Source organism: Leucopleurus acutus (assembly GCF_964270905.1).
Source record: "Leucopleurus acutus genome assembly, chromosome: 14".
NCBI classification, from domain to species: Eukaryota; Metazoa; Chordata; class Mammalia; order Artiodactyla; family Delphinidae; genus Leucopleurus; species Leucopleurus acutus.
Window position 1 is genome coordinate 33,970,896 of NC_139156.1, and position 19,889 is coordinate 33,990,784.

Consider the following 19,889-nt stretch of genomic DNA (forward strand, 5'->3'; position numbering starts at 1 on the left):
GACAAAAGCCAGGGAAGCTGCTAAACATAATACATAGGACAGGTCACCACAACAAAGAATTATCCAGCTCAAAATGTCAATAGTGTGGCTGCTAGAAATCTTGCTCTCGGGAAACAAAGATTTGTTATTGTACAAAAATGGTAATTCTGGGAATTCTCTGGTGGTCCAGTGGTTAGGAGTCCATGCTGTCACTGTTGAGGGCCTGGGTTCAATCCCTGGTCAGGGAACTAAGATCCTACAAGAGGTGCAGTGCGGGTGAAAAAAAAAAAAAGGCAATTCTATTTTAAGCACAGAATCTGATATACAGGCTACCTCAAGGCACTTTTTATTTAAGTTGTATCTTATCTTTAAAAAAACTTATTTCATATTTCTCATTTGGAAATATTTCATTGGAATCCTTGTACTTGCCCTTAGAGAGGTTTTAAGTAACTGACAACTTTCATTGTAGACCCACTCATCAATTCTTAGACAAATCATAAACCAACTTTAAAGTTTTTAACCCAGAAAATTTCCCCATATCAGACTGCTATCAGAGTAAAAATAATTTCTGGACTTCAGCTAAAGGTCTAAAATCCAATCCCAAGTCTTTTCTGGTACTATAGGAACTTCTTTGCCATAGCCGAACCACTAAGCCTGGCCTTCAAAACATCATAAACTTTAATAACGAAAGGATTTCCAAACAGGGATTAAGTAGTCACTAAGGTTCCCTTCTCTTAACTTTCCCCCTTTTCTTAACTTTATAAGATAGAAGAGAGGGTCAATAAATAGAAAGAAATATATCTAGAGTTTTCTAATAGTAAAGAATGAAGCAAAAGGTAGGAAGACTTTGGAGATAAAACTGCCTTGATGCAGACAGAGAGGAATTTAATAAAATCTGAACTAGAAGTTTTAACAGCTTAAATCAGGGATGGAGAATCTTTAGATCTTGGTGGAGGCCTGCAGGTCTATTAAAGACAGGTACAAGCATATACATATCAGAAGCAGTGCTTCAACTATAAAATGTAGACATCAATGTCCTATGTAAGTAAGGAAATCCTTACCTCACAGACTGTCTAGGCTCATGACTTCAAATTAGAGGGAAAGATGTAGATAGTTTACAGTGCCATACTCCCAACAGTGATGAAAAGGTAATAGGAGAGGGCATGGGATTTAAACACACAAGATCAAGGCAGGAGGCTACGTGGGGGAATAGTGAATAGGAGAAAAGCCTCAAGTTGGAGAATCAGTCATTTAACAGAGAGGCATTCGGTCTCTCAATCTTTTAAACTTCTTAGCCTTCAAAGTCTGATCATAGACAGAGACAGGCTCCAGGACTTCCATGTCAAAGGTGGAGGGAAGAGAGAAATGACTGTTTTTAGTATCATTCTGAGTATGTAGGAAGCAGAAAAGGGATAAATATAACAGCAGAATATTACCAGCTAAGGATGGGATTAAGTCATATTTTGCCTTTATTTATCCTACCAAAAACCCCTAATCGATTATCATACTTGTGTAAATAATTTAAATCAGAAAAGTTAACAAGCCATCCCAAAGGAATGACTGAAATATTTTTTCTATTCCACCCACCAAGAGTAATCCCTTTATACTGAATAGCAAATGACTGACTTACATCAGATGTGGAAAGGTTATCTGATAGGATATAATCAGGTACCTGGAAAAATGGAACCCCACAACTTGATGAACAATCCAAACTAGTGTCTACAGATGGCTCTTGACTTAGAGGTTCTTCAACAGTGTGCACCAGAACTGCCTTTCCTTCATCCAAGTCCTAAAATAAGAAGCTGATGAGTGATTAAGTCCCAGGGCTTAAAAACCTTCACACAAGTAAAGGCAGTTTTCTTCTTTGAAAATAACACAATGTCCATTACATAAAAGTTAAACCTCAACAAAATCAGTAGGAAGTCTACAAAGTAATGAAAATAATTCCTATTATGTGTTCATATAGAGAAGTACCTATAATAAAATGTTAAATATGGTAATCTCAGAATAAAGAGATTACAGTTTATTTTTTACCTTCTTTGTTACTCTCCAATTTCCCAACTTTTCTATAATCACTATAGTTAAGGGCACAAATTGTGGAGCTAGGTTCTAATTCCAGCTCCATCCTTGTGACTTAGGACAAGGCAATTCTTAGTTTCCTCACCTTTTAAAATGGGGATAGTACTAGCATTCACCTTATAGAGTTATTGAGACAATTAAGTGAGTAAATATGTATGTAAAGTGTTTAGAACAGTGTCGGGCACATAATCAGCATAACATAAACATTGTCTATTATAATTATCTCTAAGTTTAATCATAAAAAATGGCCCAATTAAAAGAAACAGGCTTAGCAGTCAACTATCCTTAATGAGACAGGGTAGGACTGAAGGGCAAAGAATAAAATTCTTCTCGTGAAGATGACATCAAGAGTTTATGGGAGGGACTTCCCTGGTGGTGCAGTGATAAGACTCCACACTCCCAATGCAGGGGGCCCGGGTTCGACCCCCGGTCAGGGAACTAGATCCCACATGCATGCCGCATCTAAGGAGCCCACAAGCCACAACTAAGGAGGCTGCCTGCCGCAGCTAAGACCTGGCACAACCTAAATAAATAAATAAATAATAATTTTTTTTTTTTAAAAGAGTTCATGGGAGAGTTCTAAAATTATGATGCCTAAAATAAATTTTACCTGACTGGTCTCTTCTTTGTTGTTTTCTGAACAGTTTAGCATCATTAACAGCTCAGGCTGTTTCCTTTTCAACTGATCAAGGAGCTGTTCACGTGGCTGGGTTCTCACCAGTGCTGATGGGTATAAATAATTTTTCCTCTGTGGTGTCATACCTTTAGTAGACATAAGTGGTAAAAATTGAAGTGTGGGATATGAGTAAGGTATTTTTTTTAATGCTAGAACTTATACCTCCCAATAAGTCTTTGTCTTCCAAAAATAGAACCATTGCCACATATGAGAATCAGTCTTGCTATCTGTCAGGCATATGTTGCTTAAAATATTTCCTAACTTGACAACTGATCTTAAATAGACTCAACCATTTTCAAGATTCCACCTACACCAAAACATGAAATTTTCCATCTCTGAGCATGTATAGAAGATGTATTGTAGGCTCTAAAACGATTCAGAGTGCTCTGAGGAATGGCAGCATGATCAGTTTGACAGGGATAATCATTTCACTAAATTTGGTGGTAGCTAAATATTAACCAGTTACATTTCTTTATAGTAACTCATGCTCTCATAATTTACACAGGCACTTGCCTTTTCACTTAATATTTATATTCCTAATTTCATTGAAAAGTGGACAATAAATATCGAGAGTTTTGGGGAAAAAATAAATTGACACCCTTTAGTGCCATCCTCTTTTATAATTGCTTAAAAAAAAAAAAGCTTTAAAGTGTAATTTACACACCACAAAATTCACTCAGTGATTTTTACTAAACTTACAGGGTGTGCAACCCCTACCACAATCTAATGAATAACTCAATTACTCATCCTGTGTGAAACAGTTTGTTACACCTTCTTTCATGAAGGCATTCCTGAATCATTATAGCCTACACTGATCCTTGCCATCTCTGACCTCCCAAAATGGTAATTCCTAAATGCCAATCTAACAGTCATGACAAAATGAGAGGTACACATGAGAAAATGCGCAATGTGGTAAGCTCTGCATTAAACTAGATTTATTTAATTACATTCCTCCACTATTTTTGGTATTAAAATGTCCTTTTATAAACAGTGCTAGATAGATGGTTGTTTTTATTTGCTTTTAAAATGTGCTCTCTTAACCAAAGCCAGTTCCCTGAATGTTTGTAAACTTTTACTGAATTATGATGCCCAAGTGTTTGGGCATATATGTCATATGCATCATTTAATGCTTGATCAAAGCTATTTTGGGGTTCTAATTTTTCCATATTTGAGTTGATCAGAGTGAGATGGCAAATTCCTATCAGGCAATGGCAGGACCTTGTTTTTCTGAACATCTAGCACTGTATACAGTTGAATTCAACTTCAAAAAATTTAACAATTCCATTTCCCTTTTAAAGTACCTGTTGGGATATCCAGTTTCAGATCCTGCTGCAGAAAGCAATTAAGCTTAGTCAAACCAATTTTTACGGTTTTATTAAGTTCTTGACTTTGTGTCATTAATTCTTCTTCATCAATAGTTATCTGACCAAGAAGAATGTTATGCTGGTTCTCATTAGCTGCTTTATGTCCAATTAATTTTTCAGTAATCTCTGAACTTGAAGCCTCACAACCTTGTTGTACAACCTGTAAATGATGCAAATGAGACTTCATTATTAAAATCAAAGTTGTCAGTGCTTTATGCAATATTTAACTTCTCCTTACCTTGAAATTTTCCATAATAAAAGTTTTAGAAACTGCAAAAGTAGAAATAATAACTCCCTTATATTCACTCCCCAGCCTCAACATTTATTACTACATGGGATATAGATCAAACAAGATTGGCCACTTACTCCTGCTCTCCACCAGGATTATTTTGAAGCAAATCTTATACCATTTCATCCATTTACTTCAGCATACTTCTCTAAGCGTTAAGAGCTTCTTAAGACCACTCTCACTTCTAAAAAATTTAACATTGATTTCTTTATATCAAATGTCTAGTCAGTGTTCAAATTTCACCAATTGTCTGTTTTTCAGACTTGTTTTGTTTGAATCAGAATTCATCATTATATTTGGTTGATATGTCTTAATTGACTATATAATTTATCATCCAAACTGAGATATTCTCAGAGTAAAAAGGGCCATTAATAGTAATAACCCCAGTGCAATAGATATAAACAAGGACTATCCCAGGAAAACCGGGGCTTAAGGCCCTCTAGTCTTAACTCCTTCTTGATATAAGTTATCCTTCCTCATACTTTTCTCCTTGAAAAAAATTTTCATTGAAGAAACCAGGTCTTTGTGCTCTACTGAATATCTCAATTTCTGGATTTTGTCAATTGCACCTCTAAGCTGTTATTTTCACATGTTCATCTGTCCTCTGTATTTTCTACAAATTAGTTAGATCTAAAGGCTTGATCTAAATAAGTTTTTAACTTTTGGGCAAGAATATTTCATAGGTGGTACTGAAAGCACATAATGCCTGGTCATGTCTCTCACATTAGGATTAATCAGTGTGGAGAACCCCCTGGTGGTCCAGTGGTTATAGAACTCCACGCTTTCACTACCGAGGCCCTGGGTTCAATCCCTGGTCGGGGAACTAAAATCCCGAAAAAGAAGACTAATCCGTGTGTTAGAGTGTGGTCACCCTCTTAATTATAAACATCTCCTTCAGCTTTTGATCAAATGGTGTAAGCAGTCATTAATGTCCACAGGAATTATTTCACTAAGGGTTGCAAAATTGTGATATCCTAATTCTGTCATTTCTTCTGCATTTTATTAGCTGGGATTCTTCTTTGAAACAGTTTTCTTCATCCATTACCCTGTTGAACCAAGATAGAGTTCTTTCAGGAAAGACAGATGGATGCTCAATTGTTTCCCTTTATTTACCACTTCTCAAAATCATTTCTTGCTTCCCTAGCGTGATCCAAAGGAGACTAATGAAATTTTTATGAATTCATCAATTTTAACATATTTGACATATCTTAATCTATCGTAGCAATTACTCTTTTTGATGCTCAAATTGTACCACCTTTAAACAGGGGAGTGTCATCAAGTTGGCTCCTAAGTCTTTCTGACACAGCCCCACTAATCTTTAACAGCTTCCTCACTTTCTGGTATGACAAGATCTGTAGGCTCATCTGGTACACTTCCTGCTCCAAACCTGAAATTACCTATTTCTCCACTAGTCATGGTTCCTTTTAGTGAAAATAGCTTATATAGCTTAAAATACTTAAATTCTTTTACCTAATTCCTGAGAATATTAGTAAAATCATTTTATTGCACAGAAGAAAAACCAAGCCACAAAGGGCTCATGCAAGTGTTAAGTTCAAGCAAACCCACAAATCTATCAGATATCTTCTGAGTAACCAGAACAATATCCTAAATAATTAAAGCAATAACAGGTTTGAATGTACCTGGAGAAAAGTAAAAAGCATACATAGGTGAAAAGTATTATATATCAAAAGATGGGGTGCTCTTAACTGAAGGAACTAACAAGTCAAAAACCACAGATAGATATAGGACAGATCAGGTAAATGTTAAATAATTTGAAGATCTAGGAAACATATGTGAAACAAGATCATATATAAGCATACCAACTGTTACACTTAAAATTTTAAGTCATTAATTATATTTTAGGGGCTTCCCTGGTGGCGCAGTGGTTAAGAATCCGCCTGCCAGTGCAGGGGACACGGGTTTGAGCCCTGGGCCAGGAAGATCCCACATGTCGTGGAGCAACTAAGCCCTTGCGCCACAACTACTGAGCCTGCACTCTAGAGTCCGTGAGCCACAACTACTGAAGCTCACGCTCCACAACAAGAGACACCACCACAATGAGAAGCCTGCGCACCGCAATGAAGAGTAGCCCCCGCTCGCTGCAACTAGAGAAAGCCTGCGTGCAGCATCGAAGACCCAATGCAGCAAAACAAAAACAAAAACATTATACTTTAAAATATCATGTGTTTTGAAACCAATTCTTAGCCAAGAATATTTAATTTTCTGATTATCACTATTCTCCCCAAATGAGGTTCCAGTTATAAAGTTATTACCTTCAATAAATTCTGAAGTTCCTCTTCCCTTTTATTTAAGCAAGATACCCACTGTTCAGAAAAATAAAGTGTGCTTGTGTTCAGAGCCTCACATCTCTGTTCAGTCTCTTGAGATGTTATTTCAAGGTTGCTACTGAGTTTATCACAGTGTTTCTCAGACTCTTCAACCAGTTTTGTACCTTCCTGGTTAAAATGTCTGAGTTCCGCTGACAAGTCATCAAAATCAGCACCAAATTTTTCACTGTGAGAAGTTGTTTTGCTGATTATATCTTTAGATTTCCTATAGGAAAAGAGAATAACACTGTTAACTTGAAAAACTAAGACTCAAAGGATACATAACTTGCCCAAGATCCCACAGCTCAAAAATGGCACATTCAAACCTAAGCAGTCTAATTCCAGAGCCCAAGCCCTTAATTGTCTTTTCACAGCAGACTGACATCACATCTACAACTAAATGACCTTTGAAAATATCTCTTTTCTTATAAAACTTTTTCCAGATATGACACTTTACTTTGTACCTCTTAGAATATTAACTATATGGCTATTAAAATGAACACTGCCCATGTGTTTTACTCCTCCTACTAGATTATGGTACTTAAGGACACCTCCTACAGCCTCTAGCCTCTAGTTTAGTCCCTAAACTGTCCACAATCAGTTAGTTATTCTGTTCTTACGCAGTTTTGCCTTGCCTATGATACAAAATAAATCATAAAAATTATAAATATTATAAAACAAAGTCAACTATAAAGGTACCTAATAATTAAAAGAAAATTATATTGGGGTGAGACAAACTATACATATAGCACACATAGTACAATGTAACATAACCCTAATATAAAACTAATATCAAAATATACATTTAAAATTCATTGATGGGGCTTCCCTGGTGGCACAGTGGTTGAGAGTCCGCCTGCCGATGCAGGGAACATGGGTCCGTGCCCCGGTCCGGGAAGATCCCACATGCCGCGGAGCGGCTGGGCCCGTAAGCCATGGCTGCTGAGCCTGCGCGTCCAGAGCCTGTGATCCGCAATGGGAGAGGCCACAACACAGAGAGGCACACGTACCGCAAAAAAAAAAAAAAAAATTCATTGATGGCTTCCTTCTCTCAGTAAAGTTCCCTGTAATAGCATTCAAAGTCATCTCACAGGAGCAGAGTTAAACTTTGGGGAATGAAGGTTACCCTCTACTACCACTAGATGGTACACCATGTGAGCAAATCACATGAGGAAGCAAATGTGCTGAAAGCGGAAGTTCAACTACAAATTAAGTGAAAATAATTGAAAAAGGAAAAGAAAATTAAGTGGTAAGCTTGGAGGCTATCAACACAAATCTATCCCCTCAAGGAATCAAAACCCACTAGGAATAAAAGAAACACTTTCTAGATTAAGAATCTAGAAAGAAGAATTCAGAGTGGAAACATGATATAATGAATAGGACCAACAACAGGATTGAAAAACAGATGATAGGAGTTAGGTAGTAGGATAGGTGATAGCCAGAATTCTAGAGCAGAATCATTCAGTAGAAATATAATGTGAGCCACATATGTAATTTAAAAATTTCTAGAAGCCATACTGAAAAAGAAAATAATCAGAGTAACAATGTATTGGGTAAATATAGCATATGTAGAAGTAAAATACATGAAAACAATGCATAAGAGACAGGAAGGAGGAATCGGGAATATACTGTTAAGGTCCTTCCATTACACATGAAACAGCAAATTATTTGAAGGTGGATTAAAATTATTTTAAAATATATATTATTAATCCTAGAAAAAACAGTTTAAAAAAGTAATTCTAAAAGTATAAATAAGTCAATGGGAGAGATAAAATGAAAACATAAAAATGCTCAACTTAAATTAGGAAAGGAAAAAAGGAAATAAAGCACAAACAATGCAACAAATAGAAAACAAAATGGTACACTTTAAGCCAACTATATCAATACTTTAAATGAGAATGGTCTAAACACACAGATAAAAGCCATACATCGTGAAATTCGATAAAAGATCAAGACCAAATTATATGTTGTCTATAAGAAATCCACTTTAAATATAAAGATTTAGGCCAAGGGACTTCTCTGGTGGCACAGTGGTTAAGAATCCGCCTGCCAATGCAGGAGATATGGGTTTGAGCCCTGGTCTGGGAAGATCCCACATGCCACAGAGCAACTAAGCCCATGCACCACAACTACTGAGCCTGTGCTCTAGAGCCCGCGAGCCAAAACTACTGAAGCCCTTGCACCTAGAGCCCCTGCTCCGCAACAAGAGAAGCCACCGCAGTGAGAAGCCCCTGCTCACCGCAACTGGAGAAAACCTGTGTGCAGCAACAAAGATGCAACACAGCCAAAAATTAAAAAATAATAATAAAAAAAGACTTATGCCAAAAGTAAAGGAATGGAGAAAGCTATATTATGCAAATAGCAATCAAGGGAAAACTGAAGTTTTTGTATTAATTTCAGACAAAGTAGATTTCAGAATAAGGAAAATTATCAAGGATAAAAAGGGACATTACATAATGATAAAAGGGTCAATTATCAGAGATGTATCAACCCTAATGTGTATACATCTAACAACAGAGCATCACTTACATGAGGCAAAAACTGACAGAATTGAGAAGAGAAATAAAGAAATCTACAATTATAGTGGGAGATCTCAACACCCCTCTATTAGTAATTGATAGAATAAGTAAACAGAAACTCAGTAAGGATACAGGTGACCTGAACAGCAAGCACTACCAATTAACTTGACCTAACTGATGTGTTTAGAACACTTCATCCATCAAAAGCAGAATACATATTTTTCACATATGCATAGCATAGGAACGAAGCATGCCAGAATAAAACTGCTAATGTTCTGAAAATTAAATTGTTATTGGAACCACAGCCCAAAAAAGTGGCCCAGGACCTGCTTACTTAAAAAAGAAGACTTAAATAGGATTCTGAACCTCCTAACATAATAGTCAAAATGTTCAAGACACAATTAAAAACCATTCTGGAAAATCACAACTTGAATGAATAAAGATAACAGGTACCAACACTGAGAAATTGCAGGGGAAGGAACATTCCCAAACTTATTCTATGAGGCCACCATCACCCTGATACCAAAACCAGACAAAGATACTACAAAAAAGAAAATTACAGACCAATATCACTGATGAATATAGATGCAAAAATCCTCAACAAAATACTAGCAAACAGAATCCAACAACACATTAAAAGGATCATACACCATGATCAAGTGGGATTTATCCCAAGGATGCAAGGATTCTTCAATATACACAAACCAATCAATGTGATACATCATATTAACAAACTGAAGAATAAAAACCATATGATCATCTCAATAGATGCAGAAAAAGCTTTTGACAAAATTCAACACCCATTTATGATAAAAACTCTCCAGAAAGTGGGCATAGGGGGAACCTACCTCAACATAATAAAGGCCATATATGACAATACCACAGCAAACACCATTCTCAATGGTGAAAAACTGAAAGCATTTCCTCTAAGATGTGGAACAAGACAAGAAGTCCACTCTCACCACTATTATTCAACATAGTTTTGGAGGTCCTAGCCTCGGCAATCAGAGAAGAGAAGGAATACAAATTGTAAAAGAAGAAGTAACACTGTCACTGTTTGCAGATGACATGATACTACACATAGAGAATCCTAAAAATGCCACCAGAAAACTACTAGAGCTAATCAATGAATTTGGTAAAGGTGCAGGATACAAAATTAATGCACAGAAATCTCTTGCATCCCTATACACTAATGATGAAAAATCTGAAAGAGAATTAAGGAAACACTCCCATTTACCATTGCAACAAAAAGAATAAAATACCTAGGAATAAAACTACCTAGGGAGACAAAAGACCTGTATGCAGAAAACTATAAGACACTGATGAAAGAAATTAAAGATGATACAAACAGATGGAGAGATATATCATGTTCTTGGATTGGAAGAATCAATATTGTTAAAATGACTCTACTACCCAAAGCAATCTACAGATTCAATGCAATCCCTATCAAATTACCAATGGCACTTTTTACAGAACTAGAACAAAAAATCTTAAAATTTGTATGGAGATACAAAAGACCCTGAATAGCCAAAGCAGTCTTGAGGGAAAAAAATGGAGCGGGAGGAATCAGACTCCCTGACTTCAGACTATACTACAAAGCTACAGTAATCAAGACAATATGGTACTGGCACAAAACAGAAACATAGACCAATGGAACAAGATAGAAGGCCCAGAGATAAACCCACGCACCTTTGGTCAACTAATCTACGACAAAGGAGGCAAGGATATACAATGGAGAAAAGACAGTCTCTTCAATAAGTGGTGCTGGGAAAACTGGACAGCTACATGTAAAAGAATGAAATTAGAACACTCCCTAACACCATACACAAAAATAAACTCAAAATGGACTCGAGACCTAAATGTAAGACCGGACACTATAAAACTCTTAGAAGAAAACATAGGAAGAACACTCTCTGACATAAATCACAGCAAGATCTTTTTTGACCCACCTCCTAGAGTAATGGAAATAAAAACAAAAATAAAGAAATGGGACCTAATGAAACTTCAATGCTTTTGCACAGCCAAGGAAACCATAAACAAGACGAAAAGACAACCCTCAGAATGGGAGAAAATATTTGCAAATGAATCAATGGACAAAGGATTAATCTGCAATATATATAAACAGGTCATGCAGCTCAATATTAAAGAAACAACCCAATCCAAAATTGGCCAGAAGACCTAAATAGACATTTCTCCAAAGAAGACTTACAGATGGCCAAGAAGCACATGAAAAGCTACTCAACATCACTAATCATTAGAGAAATGCAAATCAAAACTACAATGAGGTATCACCTCACACCAGTTAGAATGGGCATCATCAGAAAATCTACAAACAACAAATGCTGGAGAGGGTGGGGAGAAAAGGGAAGCCTCTTGCACTGTTGGTGGGAATATAAATTGATACAGCCACTATGGAGAACAGTATGGAGGTTCCTTAAAAAACTAAAACTAGAATTACCATATGATCCAGCAATCCCACTACTGGGCATATACCCAGAGAAAACCATAATTCAAAAAGACATATGCACCCCAATATTCACTGCAGCACTATTTACAATAGTCAGGTCATGGAAGCAACCTAAATGCCCATCGACAGACAAATGGATAAAGAAGTTGTGGTACACATATACAATGGAATATTACTCAGCCATAGAAAGGAATGAAATTGGGTCATTTGTTAAGACGTGGATGGATCTAGAGACTGTCATACAGAGTGAAGTAAGTCAGAAAGAGAAAAACAAATATCGTATATTAACGCATGTATGTGGAACCTAGAAAAATGGTACAGATGAACTGGTTTGCTGGGCAGAAGTTGAGACACAGATGTAGAGAACAAATGTATGGACACCAAGGGGGGAAAGCCATGGGGGGGTGGGGATGGTGGTGTGATGAATTGGGCGATTTGTATTGAAATGTATACACTGATGTGTATAAAATTGATGACTAATAAGAACCTGCTGTATGAAAAATTAAATAAAATAAAAATTAAAAAAAAAATTAAAAAACACACATCGAAAGGAAATTCCCTTGCCGGCCAGTGGTTAAGATTCCATGCTCTCACTGCCAAGGGCCTGGGTTCAATCCATGGTTGGGGAACTAAGATCCCACAGCCTGCGAGGCACAGCCAAAAAAAAAAAAAAGAAAACACTAAAAAAAAAAAGAGAGAATCTTAAAAAGAAATAGAAGAGATTTAAGAAAAAAGAAGCAAATGAAAATTATAAACTGAAAAAACCGGTAACTGAAATAAAACACCTCACTGAATGGGTTCAACATTAGGTTAGAGATGACAAACGAAGGGTCTGTGGACATAAAGACAAAGATAGATTACAGGATTTACTCAATCAATCAACAAAGAGAAAATAGACTAGTATCTATAGCCTCAGAGACCTATGGGACCATAATAAAAAATCTAACATTTGTGTCATCATAGTTCTAGAAGCAGAGGAGAAAAATATAGGGCTGAAAAAATGTTCAAAGAAATAATGAAGGGAGTTCCCTGGTGGTCCAGTGGTTAGGACTCAGTGCTTTCACTGCTGTGGCCCGGGTTAAATCCCTGGTTAGGGAACTAAGATCCCACAAGCCAAGCAGTGCCACCAAAAAACAAACAGACAGACAAACAATTCTTGGATTAAAAAAAAAAAAAGAAAAGAAAGAATGGATGAAAATTTACAAGTTTGGTGAAAGGTATAAGTCTACATTTCAAGAAGCTGAGCAAACCCAAATTGGATTAACTCAAAGAAATACATAAGAAGACACAATATAGGGGCTTCCCTGGTGGCGCAGTGGTTGAGAGTCTGCCTGCCGAGGCAGGGGACATGGGTTCCTGCCCCGGTCTGGGAAGATCCCACATGCCGCGGAGTGGCTGGGCCCATGAGCCATGGCCGCTGAGCCTGCGTGTCCGGAGCCTTGCTCCGCAACAGGAAAGGCCACAACAGTGAGAGGCCTGTGTACCACAAAAAAAAAAAAAGACACAATATAATCAGACTTCTAAAAACTAAGGACAAAGAAAAAATGTTAAAAGCAGCTACAGAGAAACTGCCTATAGGTGAACAATCATTTGAATGCCATGGATTCAAATGATTGGATTTCTCATCTCATGGAGAACAAAAGGAAATGAAACAACATATTCCACGTGCTGAAAGAAAAGACCTGTCAACCCGGAATTCTATAGCCAGTGAAAATATTTTTCAGGAATAAAAGGAAAGTCAAGATATTCTCAGACAAAGGAAAATAGCATTTGTGGTCAGCAGACCTGTTTGGAACTTCAGAAAGGAACAATTTAATGGGCAAAAATAGGGGTAAATATCAGAATACCCTTATCCTCATTAGTTTAGAATATCTATAGGCAAAAAACTGAATCTTGACAAACCCCATACCTTATACAAAAAATTAAAAATAGATCATGTCTTTAAATCTTACATAAAACTATAAAATTTCTAAAAGAAAACATAAGGCTGATCAGAATATATGATAAGGATGTGAGACGGGCAAGCAATGAGGCTATAAAGGAACACTGAACACTAGTGCAGGAATCAGCTTTTCTTAAAAACTTTTTCTTAGAAATCCAGATAGCAAATATTTTAGGTTTACAGGTATATAGTCTTTGATGTAACCTTTGCAGTGCAAAGGCAGTCAAAGATAGCTAAAGGCAACACATAAACAAATAGACAGATTGAGTAAACCAACATGACTGTGTCCAATAAAATTACTTGAAGTAGCAGACATCCGGTTCAGCAGCCATAGTTTGCCAAACCCTACTCTAATTAGTCAGTATATATTTCATCATGGATATGGGTTAGAAACTGTGAAATTACTTAATGTGTATTCTAAAATTGAGCAAATAGGTAGATATATTGTGGATGAGAGCCAGGTTTCTGTCTGAAAAGGGAGCACAAATACAGAAAAGAAAGATATTTAAGTGCACATATATATACACATTCACACATGTATTTCTAGCTATGTCCACCTTGGGAGCTTTAGAAGAAATGACACCACAGTAGCAATAAGAACACCTAGTGCCCAGATCTTGGTTTATATTAATATGATTTCAGAGCTGGGGCTGAGAAAGTACAAGATACCTGGAATATCTTGCTATATCAGAAAGTAAGAAAATGCTCAAAAAGGACAGATCATATCAAAAGGACACAGGAGACAAGTTGAAGAGGCTCTCACTAGTCAAAACTGGGATAATTTGAACACCAGAATAAATAATAGTGGACTATACCCAGAGGATAAAAGAATGCATGAGTACATGCTAACATAAATAAATGAATAAGAATAAATGGCAGGAGGCTTCCCTGGTGGTGCAGTGGTTGAGAATCCACCTGCCAATGCAGGGGACACAGGTTCAAACCCTGGTCTGGGAAGATCCCACATGTCGTGGAGCAACTAAGCCCATGCACTACAGCTACTGAGCCTGCGCTCTAGAGCCCGCGAGCTGTAGCTACTGAGCCTGTGTGCCACAACTACTGAAGCGAGCGCACCTAGAGCCTGTGCTCCGCAACAAGAGAAGCCACTGCAATGAGAAGCCCACGCATTGCAAGGAAGAGTAGCCCCCACTCGCTGCAACTAGAGAAAGCCTGCATGCAGCAACAAAGACCCAACACAGTCAAAAATAAATAAATTTATTTTAAAAAAAAAGAATAAATGGCAGGACAAAGGGAAAATTCTTCCTCTCAGTAGAATGCCAACTAACAAATGCTGAAGGAATGATGGGATTAGAAAAAAAGATCATTTGATAACCACTATCATAACTGTTTCAGAAATACATATCAATAGATTCTAAGAGGAACAGGATACTTATATAGTTTCAAAGTATCTCCCCTTATGTTCTTTATTAATTGCAAAGGAAATCTAGAGGACAACATTACAACCAAATTACAAAAGTTAAACCTCTTGATATCTGAGATGCACTAAGAACATACCACCTTTGTGGTTTTCTTGACAACTGCAACTAATCATGAAAGCCAACCCCAACTGAGAGACATTGTACTAAATAAATATTCTATGCTCTTTGAAAAAGAAAAGGCTATAAAAGACAAAAACTAAGGAACTAAAAAAAAAAGAAAAAAAAAAACTAAGGAACGGCTCCAGATTAAAGGAGACTCAAGAGACATGACAATTAAATGCAATGTGTGATCCTGAATTAAATCCTGGACCAGGAGGAAAATCTTTTTTGTTTCTTATAAAGAACATTAGTGAGAGAATTGGCAAAATTTGAATTAGGTCTGTATATTAGATAATAGTAGTTCTCAATATTAATTTTCTAATTTAAAATAACTGTTATAATAGATAACTAATAAGGACCTACTATATAGTACAGGGAACTGTACTCAATATGCTGTAATAATCTGCTTGGGAAAAGAATCTAAAAAAGAATAGATACATGCATATGTATAAATGATTCACTTTGCTGTACACCTGAAGCTAACACAACATTGTAAATCAACTATACTCCAAAAAAATTAAAAAATAAAAAAATTTTTTTAAATAAAATAACTATTATATAAGATATTAGCTTATGTTTTTAGGATACACACTGAAGTATCTGGGGGAAAGTGGAGATTATAAAGACTGCAACTTATTCAGAAAAGATATATTAAAAAAAAATTTAAAACATCTTACTGCTCTGTATTTTCTTGAACACTGCTAAGTGGTTTCCACATGTTTTCACACTTTTCTTCCAAAGCACAGAATCTCTCCTTCCAAAGATTGATTAACTGGCAAAGTTCCTGTAAGAAAGGTGTGGGGAAGGAAAAGACTGAAATTATAACAGTTAAACTTTTTTTCTATACTGATATAAAGTATTTTCCCATAGGTGAGAATTATAAAAATTCCTGACAAGAGATCTTTAACTCCATCTCTCTCACATATAGGAGATTTGTGGAAGTGATATTAAAAGGATAGTAATATTACAGGCATTTTTTAAAAAAGTAAATAATTAGCAAACTTTCATATTTTAACCATAAGTAACAAGTTACTTTCCGAGTACCTCAAAACTAACCAAATACACCAAAACGTCACATTGTGTTTGAGAACCACTTTGACAGATATACATAGTTGCTTCTTAACTGATAACACTACCAGAAGACAAAGTAATGCTGAAAATCTAATGGGTCAAGAAGTCCAAAAATATTATCAGTTAATAGAGCTGAAACATTTTACAGAACTTAGTTGGATCATATAAATAAAATGTAAATAGAGGGAATTCCCTGACAAGTTCAGTGTTGGGACTCTGTGCTTTCACTGCCAAGGGTGCGGGTTCAATCCCTGGTTGGGGAACTAAGATCCCGCAAGCCTCGAGGTGTGGCCAAATAAATAAATAGAGCTTAACCTTTTCTCATACTTGGGATCTTTAAACACATTTCTGAATAACACATCAGCTGACAATATACATCTAACACTTTGATTATGAATAGAGTGTCAGTATTTTTACTAATCTCAAAGTAGAGGGAAATGCAGGTATTTTCAGATTTATCTACATGTAACCAGGTGTTCAGAGTTTACATCATTGGTTTGTCAGCACTAACTTCAAGTTCTAGAATATCTCAGAAATAGCTCAGTTAGTAAACTTGCTTCCTTTAAGCCAGGGAAGTCAAACCACTCATGCTAAAATACTTTTCACGGCGGCATAGGTGGTTTTTTTTCTAATTTTTTTTTAAAAAGCAGGATGTTTTTAAGAGCACTTTTTTTTTTTTTTTGGCTGTGTCGGGTCTTAGTTGCGGCATGTAGAATCTTTGTTGAGGTATGCAGGATCTTTTTTTGCGGCGTGTGGACTCTTCCTTGCAGCATGCAGGCTTCTCTCTAGTTGTGGTGCAACAGCTCCAGAGCATGTGGGCTCTGTAGCTTGTGGCACGCAGGCTCCCTAGTTAAGGTGCATGAGTTCAGTAGTTGCAGTGCACGGGCTTAGTTGCCCCGCAGCATGCAGGATCCCAGGTCCCTGACCAGGGATTGAACCCGCATCCCCCGCATTGTAAGGTGGATTCTTTACCACTGGACCACCAGGGAAGTCCCGTTTTGTTTGTTTTTAAACAGTTGCTTGCCAATTTTAAACATTTCAAAACAGCTAATTAATAAAAAGCTGATCTACATACCTAAAAAGATCTAGGCAGGTTTAAGGTAAACTTGTTGCAATTTCAAACAGCAAGAATATGTTCTAGAAACATATAGAAGAGCCCCTCAAAAATGGATGCCTTTCAGGCAGTATCATCACCACTATGGCTATAAGGGGATCTAACTATTGTAAGATGCTCTTGCGGCCTCAGTTCCCTCATTAGAAAACTAGGCTAGTAATAGAACCTGTATCTATATTGGTGGGAGGAATAAACACATAGTGAGTTGCTCAATAAATGTTAACTATCATTTGTACTAATTTCCAATATTAACCTTTTGTCTGAAAAGGTTCATGCTTATCAATTAGGGAAACAAATAATCTTATTTTAAAGTTGCTATCTTTCTTTTTTTTTTTTTTCATTCCATTCAAGAAGGTTTTGTTTCGTTGTTTCTTCGGCCGTGCTGTGCAGCTTGTGGGATCTTAGTTTCCCCACCAAGGAATGAACCGGGCCATGGCAGTGAAAGCACCGAGTCCTGACCACTGGAATGCCAGGGAATTCCCTCAAGAGGGTATTAAATCATTTATTGATTACACATGATAATGGATGATACACAAGCTTCATTCCCATCTAGAACTTTATCTGGTACCATAATTCAATTTAGATATATTGCATAGGATGTGCCAACAATCATATTAATAACCAAAAAACTCCTTTGCTTGGATGACCCTTTTTTTTTTTTTTTTTGCGGTACGTGGGCCTCTCACTGTTGTGGCCTCTCCCGTTGCGGAGCACAGGCTCCGGACGCGCAGGCTCAGCAGCCATGGCTCACGGGCCCAGCCGCTCCGCGGCAGGTGGGATCTTCCTGGACCAGGGCACGAACCCGTGTCCCCTGTATCGGCAGGCGGACTCTCAACCACTGTGCCACCAGGGAAGCCCTGGGTGACCCTTTTAACTGTGAACTCCAGGTCACAACACAGTAACTGTCTGTTCAACTACGCCAAGGTTTCTGAAGACAATGTCTTCTCCACCCAAGCAGGTTGTAAATAAATTTGGAACCTGGCATCACCATGAAGAAATTCTAACTTCACACTGTTGGTGTAGTTTACCAAGATGGCTTCAGAGTAGACTAACTTCATACAGCACATTTTAAAAAAGACATGTTTAGGGCTTCCCTGTAGCTTCCTGTAGCTTCCCTGGCTCTCCTCTCCTGCTAAGCTTTGCTTCCTGGCAGTAATTACAACCTCCTGCCACTGCCATAGCTCCTGCTGCTGCTGGAACAGCCATAGCCACCTTGGTTTCATGGTTTGGCAAAGTACTGACTTCCACCACCATAGGGGCCAGCACTTCTGCCTCCAAAGTTTCCTCCTTTTATGGGTTCAAAATCTGAAGATTGTTGTAACTGCCAAAATCGTTGTAGCCTCCGTCACCTCCAAAAGTGCTCCCATCATTACCAAATCCATTATAGCCATCCCCACTGCCACCATAGCCACCACCACCGCGGCTGCCACCAAAGCCAGCTCAACCACTGAAGTTTCCTCCACGACCAAAGCTGTCATTCCCACCAAAACCCCCTCCACGACCACCACCAAAGCTTCCACTTTGACCTCTTTGGCTGGATGAGGCACTAGCCATCTCTTGCTGAGATAGGGCTTTCCTTACTTCACAGTTGTGGCCATTCACAGTGTGGTATTTCTGAATGACAATCCTATCTACAGAGTCATGGTCATCAAAGGTTATGAAAGCAAAGCCTCTCTTTTTGCCACTGCCTTGGTCAGTCATGATTTCAATCACTTTCGTACTGTTCAAAATAATCTCTTAGGTGATGTTCTTCAGTGTCTTCTTTAATGCCACCAACAAAAATCTTTTTCAGTTAAGTGGGCACCAGGTCTTTGAGAATCTTCTCTTGAGACGGCCCTCTTTGGTTCCCCAACTCTTCCATCCACCTCGTGTGGCCTTGCCTTCATGGCCGCACCCACCTCCTCCACAGTGGCATACATGACAACCCGGAAGCCTCTGGAGCGCCTGGTGCTTGGATCCCTCATTACCACACAGTCTGTGCACGCTCCCCACTGCTCACAATGGCTCCTCAGGCTCTCATCGCTTGTTTCAAAGTCAAGCCTCCGATGAAGAGCTTCCGCAGCTGTTTGGGCTCTTCGGGTGACTCTGACTTAGACATGAGGGCCCTGGAGAGGGGAGACTTTAACAATGCTTGTTCGGCGGCGTCCAGGGACAGAAAGCTAAACTTGCTTTAATTCTTATCTAAAAACCTTAGATGTATTTCCCTTCTCATTTCAGGTGACATGGATATGAATTCCCTTTCCCTCACTTTCCAAAACAAAGAATTCTTTACTGGTCACTAAACCATGTCAACAGTTTCACTGACCAAAGAGTTCTGTCATGTAGTAATAGCCTCATTTAACAGAACTTCAGAATTCATAACTAAGGGCTTAAGAATACCAGAAATTATTTTCCATATATCTGATATTTATAGATTATGACTTGCCTGGCTTGAAGGTTTGGTTTTGATTTAAAGCATCATATACTGAGGAATAGTTTACATGGAGCAAGTCATAAATTACATTTATCAATAAAAATTAAGAAT

At 37.7% G+C, this 19,889-nt stretch overlaps 1 protein-coding gene and 1 pseudogene across 2 annotated transcripts in view; both read right to left on the bottom strand.

The window, feature by feature from the left end:
- The window catches only part of KIF11 (kinesin family member 11), a gene marked incomplete at both ends in the record, with an annotated part of 48,266 nt that overhangs the window by 496 nt on the left and 27,881 nt on the right, over positions 1-19,889 (bottom strand). Inside the window, 5 exons of the mRNA XM_082854180.1 lie at positions 1,652-1,768; positions 2,669-2,820; positions 4,036-4,258; positions 6,661-6,940; positions 15,858-15,964. Coding sequence (XP_082710306.1) covers positions 1,652-1,768; positions 2,669-2,820; positions 4,036-4,258; positions 6,661-6,940; positions 15,858-15,964 — 879 coding nt within the window. The remainder of the gene's footprint in view (positions 1-1,651; positions 1,769-2,668; positions 2,821-4,035; positions 4,259-6,660; positions 6,941-15,857; positions 15,965-19,889) is intronic.
- LOC309971424 (heterogeneous nuclear ribonucleoprotein A1-like) lies at positions 18,656-19,463 on the bottom strand (annotated as a pseudogene). Its single transcript has one exon. The product of its transcript is annotated as a heterogeneous nuclear ribonucleoprotein A1-like (transcript).